A 10472-nucleotide genomic window follows, 5' to 3' on the forward strand; every position below is an offset into this window, starting at 1 on the left:
AAAGAAAAAAAAAAAAAAAAAAAAAAATGACCTTGGTTACTGCTTACTTAAATGCTACAGTTAGAGCTGCAGAGGAGGCACTTTTTAAAGATTAGCTGCAAGGAGGAGGCTGATTTTTAAAAAGAAAACACTGAATCCATCATGGGTGTATGCAGGGTTCATGGACAGACAGAAGGAATTGGGGAGGTCCCTGTGCAGCTTTTTCAAGCAACTGCAGGGGTACAGACATGAGGCTTATGGGCTCTCTGTTGAATTCAAATGAAAAAAGCAAAGATATGAACTTCTCAGGGTGGTCTTTTTCAAACCCCTTTCCATACCCAGCACTGACTTCAGTGTAAAGCAAATCATAGCATTGGTATGAAAATCTTTGTGGAAGTTTAATATGAGGAGGTTTCTTGTATTTTGCTTTGTTGCTGGAGACCATTGCTAGCCACTCCTGCATGTTCAATAACTTGAAGTCTTAAAGAGTAAGCACTCTCAGTCATGGTAGGTTAATCAACAGAATAGGTGGTTTGCACATAAACAAACCTTAGGAATGTGCAGCAGTGGTAACAGGTATATTTACCTTCACATTTCCTTTATAAAGCACTTCTAGATCCTTGTGTTTTCTGGAAGTGAAGGTGAATGTGAAATCTGGGTAGAGTGGAAAGAAGAAGACAGGAGAAAACTTGGAGAAGACTTGGGAGCCCAGAGGTTGTGGGAGGCCCCTGGGTTGGCTCGCTCCTGCCCTCTCCCTGTGGCTACAGGCTGAGGTGCCTGCTGTGGTCATGTAAGCGTGTACTGCTGCAGTGCGTGTGTCACAAGCATTATCTGGCAATGTGTGCAGCTGATACAGCTAATGCTCAGAGAGCTTTTAGTGCAGTGGAGTTACTCACCATGAACTGTGGTGATCTGTAAAATCTCACTGTTCATGCAATTGCCTTGGTGACCAGAGAATGTAAGTATTACAGAAGCCTGTTCCTGGAAGAGAACGCTATTTTTCCTATGGCAGCTTCAGGACAATGTATCTGACTGGAGAATTCTTAGTGTCGTTGCAAATCTGCAGTTTTCCCTCTACTGTCTCAGCAGTCATCTGTGTATGCAAACACGGAATTGAATTGTAATTTAATTAAATGGCTTTGTGGTGTTCAGTGAGAGCTGACTCTCCTAACCACTTCCATTAAACAGCTATTGAGGGAAACACACCAAGAAGTTTAGCTTAGCCACATACCCAGACTGTACGAGGAAATTGTCAGGGCTGCACGGTGTCTACCAGCATGAGAAGTAAGTAATGTGTTGACTCCGTGCAGTCTGGGATTGCCTTTAAGTATTGGCCTCACTTTTGATTTTTTTGGAGTCTCAGCCAATAGTAGATTTCTCTAGACCAATAGTTAGAATGTGTTATTAATTGGAAGTGACGGATTCTCCCTTTCAGTACAGCTACTCTGTAAGCAGAATCAAAAGGACATGATCTCCCATTAAAGCAAGTCATATTGCGTCAAAGCAATTGAGCTTCATTTATCACCCAAAGAAATGAAGACTTGTGTTAAAGCCTGAGGGGGACATAGTTTGCTAAATGTGTGCAAGAAAGCAATTAACATAAGTAGTCCTTTTTTTGTTGCTGAATTGAACATGGGCAAAAAGCAGCTGTGAGTCTCCTCAGAAGTCCTCTACATCACCAGCTCTTTGCATCTACAGATAGCTCAGAAAAACTCTTTGTATATTTACTTCAAATTTGGTCCAGTCTGGCTGTTTTTTTTCCCTTAGCTCTGGAGTAGCGCTATGGCATAGAAAACCCCTGGGGGTTGTAATGGGTCTCACAGCAGGCTGATATTCTGGAGGTTCCAAAATACGATACCAAACCTGTTCCCAAATCTGAACCAATTTCTCTTCTTCAGTGTATCTGGGTGGATGTTTGATCTATGCTTTGAAGGCCATCTAGGAAGGAGAACACACCTGTATTTTCCTTCACTGAGTAAGTTGCAGGCAGGTCTCTTTACCCTTGGGCATTTTATGTGCCACAGTAGCAGCCTTGAAGACGAAAATATGCTGACACTGGGGGGAGACAGCAGCTCAAATTTGTTTCACTTTTCTGTTCAGAAGAGAGCTGAGGACCTCGAAACTTGTTTCTTTTTTTACTGAAGGAAGAGTTATGTGACTAGTCCAGACCAATTTAAAAGAGGAATAGAGAATTTGATTCTATTGAGTTTCTGCAACTGAGAGGAAGCAGCAAGAAGAGCCTTGAAGTGCACAGCAGGGAATAAACAGGGTTCCCTTGTAGATGTTCCTAACCCAGAAAGCAAGCCAGGTCACATTCTTTTTGTGCCTACAGAACTACAAATTCACTACTTCTTTGCCTGTTCCACTAAATTATGCCCTTTTAAAAGGGCACTCATGTTGTACAGACTGGCAACTTAACCTTAGCCAGCACCTCATTTGCACAGGCCTTTGACTGTTGGATGTTGTTACTGTCGCTACTGCCAAGTGTTAAAGATGGCTGAGAAATGGTTTAAACTTCTAGCGTTTGCACCTTTAGGTTTTCTTCTGACATGAAGGCCGTGTGTTTTTAAACAAAAGATGAAATCATTGCATAGTAATAAAGAAATTTTCAGAATTTTAAGGAAACCTTAAACATGGAACAGATTTCTAGAGGACATAAGTGGCTGCTAGAATAGGGCTCTTAAGCTTAAGGGAGCAGGGTGGCTGTGAGGTGGCTGTAGTCCTTGAAGTAAGGTGAACAAGTATTCAATGGGACTGTTTTCTTATTACCTATGTTAGACATTCTTTAAAAGTAAGTCAGCTTGATTTTAGTGCCACTTAACACTTTCAGTCTGAAGGCCATGAGTCTTTCACCCAAAATGCAACATCAGTGGTGCTGGGGGAGACAGAACTTTCTCAAGCAGTGCCCAGGAGCAGGAGAGGTCGCTGTCCTGCTTGCTGTCTAAAAGCAAGGCAAGACTAGGGCTATTTCCTCAGTGTCATGTGGAGTTCCTTGTTTCTGTGCTAGGTCTAGTGGGTACAGCTCATGCACAGTGGCAGAACCTACCATACTGATAAAGCCATACAATGCCTACTTAAAATTTGGCATGCCAACTAAGAAAACTGCACTGATCTCAAGCAATTCTGCTGCAAGTCAGTGAGCTAAATAATTTTCAGGTGTCAGAGTACCAGCTCCAAGAACCCTTTGCTGTATTTCCTTCCTCAGTTTTCCTCTTGGGGATCAGCTATGCCAGCTGTTTTGTATTGCCTTTCTTACTGAAGGCACCGTGAATTCTCTGGCTTTGAATCCTTTGCAGTTTTCCTTGGATCCCAACTCTTGTTTGTGACACACAGACGGTGTCTCTACTAATCTGTTGACTCTCAACCTACCCTGTCCAAAGAGGAGCATTGCTACCCATTCACATCACCCTTTCTAGCTCAAACATGGAAGAAATCTGTAGATTAGGCAGACTGATGCCTCTCTAATTTCACAAAATCCTAGAAAACCTTGGGTTGGAAAGTGACTTTAATCTAGTTCCCCTCCTTGCCACCAGATCAGGCTGCCCATAGGCCTCATCCAACCTGGCCCTGAATGCCTCTGAAGATGGGGATTCAGCCTTCACCAGGCCCAGTTTCACAGCGTCTCCAGACCTGCTTCCAAAGACACATCTGTCATCTACTTGTTGCATCCTCTCCCTACTTATTAACTGCTTACAACCCTCCATCTTCAAGTTTAGGGAGATGGTAGAACTCACGTAAAGAACCTGATTGCCCTGTGGTAGCACGGTGTCTGTCACACTCCTGATCACATGGAAAATAAACAGGCAGTGTGGCCATGTGAGTGTAAACTCTGCCGCATTCGTGTATGGAGACAGTTCAGATAAAATTTCTGGAACCTGTGTTTACATCCGTCTCAGAAAGGTGCCAGAAGCCATTTTCAGATGGGACAGCTATAAGCTGCCACCTGGTTTGGGGACTCAGTGGTGGCTGCATGCTTTGCAACGGTGCACATCATTCCACAGCTTGGCTTTAACTATTCAAGCTGATTCATCTTGGCTACCAAAGCAGGCTCAGTGTACCATCTAGGCTCATCTGGACCTTGACTGGCATATGTGTGTATCAAACTTCTATCATGGGTATAATCAGAGTACCAGCTGCTCCTTTTCCATGTTGTGATAGGGATACCTGATAGCGGCCAGAATAGTTATCCCCATAGTAATGGATTCCTCATATGTTCCTGTAGAGAAAAGAATTGTTTGGGCACAAATAAGTGATTAAGCATGTATTCATGTGCATCTCCATATGGCATCAATTTCTCCCTCTTTGAGTCTGATAAAAGAGCTATTGAAAATGTCTGTGTGTAATATCATCAAAGGCTGTGCCTCTCTTTGAGATTAGTTCCAATCTGACCAAAGACTTTTGAGATGGCTGTCATAGAGCAAAGAATGTACATGGTTGCTTCCTTTTAGTCACTGCAGACACAATATAGATGACTGTCTTTTTTTTACTAATCTTTTTTGTTTTGGCAGGTTTGTTCTGTTTGTATGGCATTTTCCAAGGTCCGTGACTCTTTTGATTTACTATGAGTCATATTCCTCTGGCCTTATCACTGATTAGCAGAAGTTTAGTGCTACCCAACTAGAAATGTCAGGCACTGTCAGTTAAGAGGTGTTTAAGTCATATAAATAAGCTTTGTGTGTATTTGCCTTCTAAAGCAGTTTTTTTTTCCATGGTTTTTCTTACATGGAATGTTGTCGCTGCATTCTTCCTCCTTTCTTTGTGTCCCACCATTATTACATCCTCCACATGGGATGGAGTCTAAGGGCCTCCTTAGACTCTTGGCCTAAAAGCATCTGCCCTGTCAGCGTTCTGGGTTGCAGCATGCTACTAGTACAGTGGACTTATAAAACTGCGTTAAGCTAATCCTTGCAGGCCTGCTTCATAGACTAGAAGAAAATAGATGTTTTTTTTCCATGAAGATGAGTCTTGGAAAAGCATTTAGAAGTAATTAGTCAATGAGACATCATGAAAATGCAGGTGATTTGCATTCCGGCTAGCTTAGAGCAGAGGGACATCTGTTATAGCTTCCTCATCAACACATGCATTTGCATCTGCCTCTCCTCTTTATGCAAAGATACTTTAATCATTTTATTCTAGTGGTGCATTTCAATCAGAGTCAGGAGAGGGAATGAACACTTTTGTTTTGACATACTGAAACGGTCAAATAAACTGGGCCTCACCACAACAGCTACTGCTAAAAAACCTAATAAAATAATAGCGATTAAAATACTACTGAGATGTTGTGCTCATGTTTACTATTCCAAATGCTTTTGAACACGGTGCATGCTATTTGCTAACATCCTCCTATTAGATTGTTTAGTCATATGTTTTTACTTGTCATCCTAAATTATCAGTTGAGTCAGAACTGCATGAGCCACCATAGTTTTCTTCAGTACAAAGCGCTATGAAGTTTTTAAGAAAACATGGGTTGTAATTACCCTTCTGCAGCAGCAGAGGGGGAGGGAGGAAGAAAGGACTCATCTCAGAAGATTTTATACAAAATACCAAAGTTCATTTAGTTTCAAACTTAGTTCTTTTCCTGCCCACAGGTTTCCATTCCCGTTAAATATGACTGAGTTTAAAAGTTTCACCAGCTCTCAGCCTCCCAGGCGAAGGCAGGGAAGAGTGGATGTAGCTTGGGAAGCCTTTCCAGCCCTTACCAGACTTCAGCAGGGAAAGGATATTTTTCCATTTTTCTCCAGAAGGCCACCAAACACCTCTTTCCTCATGCTTGTTTCCATTTTAGCAATGCTAAAGTAGGAAAAACAGATACATTTCTGTGACAGACATCACTTTCTCACCAAACTTCCTTGTTGCTGAAATGGATGGAAAGCGGGTGATTCTGCACCTGGTCCCATGGTCTCCACTGCAAACTACAGATGACAGAAGACACACCCTAGCAGCAAATAAGTTTTGCAATGTGGCTCTCTTGCTTAAGATGGTGGAAGCAGAGAGCCATAAGGCTGAGCGGTGGTGAGGTGGCAGTCTGGGACTTGGCTCTGTTCGTTTTTGGTCTCACTCTTTTTCATGCAGATCCAGAATGGAACAATGAAGTAATCAGGTTTTTGCTGATTTGATGATAGGTGGCATTAGCACACTCTTCTCCACAGCTTCATGTCAATATTATAGTGAGGGGTCATCAGGTGAAGGTAAATAGAGCCCTTGCGATAATGAGTTGTGCATCATGAGTTGTACTGGGCTCCCCAGTACAAAAAAGACAGGGATCTCTTGGAAAGAGTCCAGCGGAGGGCCACGAAGATGGTGAAGGGCCTGGAGCATCTCTCCTATGAGGAAAGGCTGAGTGAACTGGGTCTGTTCAGCCTTGAGAAAAGAAGACTGAGAGGGGACCTGATCCAGGTCTATAAATATCTAAGGTGTGGGGGGCAGAATGGCGAGGCCAGACTGTTTTCAGTGGTGAGTGGAGACAGGACAAGGGGAAACGGCCGGAAACTGCAGCATAGGAAGTTCCGCACAAACATGCACAAGAACTTCTTTACAGTGAGGTGACGGAGCACTGGAACAGGCTGCCCAGGGAGGTGGTGGAGTCTCCTTCTCTGGAGATGTTCAAGACCTGCCTGGATGCTGATCTGTGCAACCTGCTGTAGGGAACCTGCTTTGGCAGGGGGTTGGACTTGATGATCTCTGGAGGTCCCTTCCAACCCCTACAATTCTGTGATTCTGTGATTCTGTGATCATTTGTTTGCTAAGAAAACCAAGTTAGTGTGCAATTGCTGTTCATCCTTGTGGTAAAGAGGGATTGGATCTATTTCTTTTCTCATGATGATTTCACACCACTTTGTGCTCATTGATCTTCAGAGGCACAGTTCCTGCTTCAAGCCAGTATGAAATTATGTTCAGGGCCATGATACCAGCACAGTAAAAACATTCCTGCCCCTCCCTAATCTTTTCCTCTTTTCCCCCCTACTCTTTCGTCTCTGCATTTGAAGCACTTAATTTTCCATTCCTTGCAACTTCCATATTTATAAAAATGAGCAGATGTTTTTCCTGATGAACACGAAGTTGAGAAAATGCGGTTATTTTCTTTTGTATCTCAGCTTTAGGGAATTATATGCATAGATACTTCTGAAGGTAGACGAGATCCCTCTCCCCTTTGAGATATCTCTCTGCCACACCAAATTACAGTGCTAAAAAATTACAATTTAGATGGTTTCCACACACAGAGAAAAACAGCACAGATTTCCCTCAGTGTACTGAAACGTTTTGGTGAACCTGTGAATCATCTTATAACATTTTTCTCCTGTTCTCATGATTTTCACTTTCTGTCGTTAAAATACAAAATACAAACACACAAAGTAATGGGCTACATGGAGAAAGTAAATTGGGAGGTGCTTTACAGAAACGAGAGAAAGTGCTCCATGACCTTGAAAAGCAACACATTTAAAACATGACTGCGTCATTCATAAGTAAACTGTTGAACTTGACTCTGAAAGAAATCTTTACATCTCAGTGCCCAACAGGATTCAAACAAGAGTGAATCGATGTCAGGAGTAAAGAAAATCTCCAGTGATGAATGCTGTGTTTTATTCTGAAACTCTTCATACTTTAAAGCCTGAACCAACTACTGAGGTAGTTCCCTTTTAAAAAAGATTAGATGTCACTGGAACGTTTATTGCAGAATGTTGTTAGAAGCAAGGCACCAGACATAATGAATTAATGAGCTGATAACAGGTGAATGTCTGTATTATGGGAAAGTCTCATAAACCTTCCATTATCTGTGGTCTCTGCCTGAGTTGCAGTTCAGCATATATTGCTCAGGAGCAACACTTCCATGTGTGTCAAAGACGAATCTGACACGCAGAATTAATTTTGCAGTATAAACTTTCTCAGAATGGAGGAGATTCACATCTGTGGCATGGTCTTATGATTCCTATGACAGAGGACTGGGCCTTACGCATGCTTTTGTCCATTTTCTTGGAGGAAAAGGATCTAGAAGTGTTGATACCTGTCTGAATATGAGCAAGCAGACTGGCCAAGAAAACTGGTGGCATCCTGGCTTGTATCAGAAATAATTCAGTCAGCAGGAGCAGGGAGGTGATGGGAAGTGGCTGAGGGAATTGGGTTGTTCAGTCTGGAGGAGAGAAGACTCAGAGGAAACCTAATATCTCCTTACAGTCACCTGAAAAGAGACAGTGCTGAGGCAGGTGTCGGCCTCTTCTCCCAGGTAACAGCAACAGGATGAGAGGGAATGGCCTCAAGTTGCACCAAGGGAAGTTCATGTTGGAATAATTTCTTCTCAGAAGGAGTGGTGAGGCACTGGACCATCACTGTCCCTGGAAGCGTTCAAGAACCATGTGGATGTGGCACTAAGGGACATGGTCAGTGGGCATGGTGGGGATAGGTAGGTAGTCGGAGTATGTGATCTCAGAGGTCTTCTCCAACCTTAATGGTTCTATGATTCTGTGATTTTTTTTTTTTTTGCAGTAAGAGAAATTAACTGTCACTTCCTGGTGCAAGTATAGCACATATCAGCCTAGTCTTGGAAAACATCTGGAATGTGATATTCAGATTTAAAATGATCTCTTTTATTAGTACAATTGACATTGCTTTTGAAGTTTATATCCTTTGAACAAAAGGGATCACCAGAGCAGAAACTTGTATCAAAGCACATCTGAGGCCTGAAAATAGGAAGAACCATTTAAGAAAATGAGTCCAGGTAGTAGTTTTCCCATTTCTTCACTTTGTTAATCGCTATTTTCCATTTGTTCGGGGTCATGTTCTCTATTCCTTTAATAATCAGATCATTGAAGAGGATGCATCTGTAGGAATGGGTATTCTCAACAGACCTCAGGGCAAAGTCCTTCCTGTTGTTTATAATAAACCATTTCAGAGAAGACCAGGCAACATCCATTGGATAGAGGTAGGTGTAAGATGGAGGCACAGCAAGAAGCTCATGGCCATTCGCTCTAGCCGTCTCAGGGCAACACTTGATGCTGGACATGTAGATTACTGGGGGGACTGAAGGCAACAATCCCATCTCCTGCTCCTTGCTGTTTTTTGCCCCTATACCTGTCAGCTGCCTTTTATCTCTTGTCACAATTATGCATTTCCCATAGGACATGGTCAGAGAATCACACAACTCCTGGAAGGCACCATTCTGTTTCTGAGTGGGCTGCAGTTCATTTCTTAACAGCAGTTTGTACCTCCATGGCACCCACCCTCGGCTGCTGCCAGCATGAACAAGTGTCCATACTGGCCAATGTAGGCTGGCCTCCTCAGCTATTTTTTCTCCTGTTATAAGACTTTCTGGAATATCTGTTTCCCCTAAGAAGATAGTGTTGAAACCATTACGCTGCAGTGCCCTCAGAGTTCTTAAATACTGCAAGCACTGTGTCTTTGAAGCATCATCAAAGCATCCCCTAGGAATTACGTGCCTGAGAAGCGGGTTTGCAAAGCGCTGCATGTTGGCTTCTAAAGGGATACAGGAGTTGGAAGCTGCTGAGCTCACATTGTGTGTGGTTGCCCTAGTGGTGCCTGTGATGTCACACCTACCTGGAAGCAACTGTGGGGCTTCCAGGTGGCTGACCATAAGGCCACTGTCTTGTAGGTGACAGGCAGAAGTGTGCCTGGAGCTCAACACCGCAGCTGCCCATGGGAGGTTCACCATGGTCAACCTGCACATCTTCAGGCTTTGAAGGGGGAAGAAATTACCGATGCCTCAGACACCACTTCAGGGTGATGTATTTTTAGAACTAATCTGGTTTTTAGAGTCTTTTCACCTTCTCATTTGGTGCACAAAGGTGGGGAGTGAGCAAATGGCAAGTGGTGTTCAGCTGCCTGCTGGGTTCAACCACAACAAAGATGAATGGTTTACCCCCAGAAAGAAGCATGTATGATTTAACTGTTAATCAGATGCAGAATGATGGCAATGCCAGACTGCAAACATATGAAAAACCCACTAGAATCTACAATTCATATTCACATGAAAATACACTACAAAATAATATTGATTTATCTTTATTAGTATTTCACACCATGATGTAATTTTCTCCTAATGAATCAGGAGTGTATGCCCCATCCCTGGAGGTGTTCAAGGCCAGGTTGGATGGAGCCCCGAGCAACCTGGTCTAGTATTAAATGGGGAGGTTGGTGGCCCTGCCTGTGGCAGTGGGGTTGGAGATTCAGCATCCTTGAGGTCCCTTCTAACACTGGCCATGCTGTGATTCTGTGATTCTGTGACACGAATAGTTCCTACTGGAATTATTGGTTCCTTGTATCATTCTGTAATTTTCTTTTGTGCCTATGACCAGCAATCCATCCATGACACCCACTGGAACTGCAGATCATATCTCTTGTTGCCTAAATAGGTCCTTAATGGAAGGTTCCTTCTGTCCTCTCCAGAGAGGATTTACTGAATTGTGAATGAGTTGGAGACTGCCATCCTTGAGATAGGCTCATAAAAAGGGTGTTTCCCTTTTGTTTCTCTTTGTTTTTAA

The 10472-nt window shown here is 43.0% G+C and overlaps 1 protein-coding gene across 1 annotated transcript; it reads right to left on the reverse strand.

Annotated features, from left to right (window-relative positions):
- Positions 1–8674: 8674 nt before the first annotated feature.
- Positions 8675–9629, reverse strand: CUNH21orf140 (chromosome unknown C21orf140 homolog). Its single transcript, XM_042811052.1, has one exon. The coding sequence runs from the start codon at positions 9563–9565 to the stop codon at positions 8675–8677; it is 891 nt and encodes a 296-aa protein (XP_042666986.1). The 5' UTR covers positions 9566–9629.
- Positions 9630–10472: the final 843 nt, after the last annotated feature.

Source organism: Centrocercus urophasianus, unplaced genomic scaffold, assembly GCF_019232065.1.
Source record: "Centrocercus urophasianus isolate 14NV4802_14NV808 unplaced genomic scaffold, USGS_Curo_1.0 seq_12, whole genome shotgun sequence".
Classification (NCBI taxonomy): domain Eukaryota; kingdom Metazoa; phylum Chordata; class Aves; order Galliformes; family Phasianidae; genus Centrocercus; species Centrocercus urophasianus.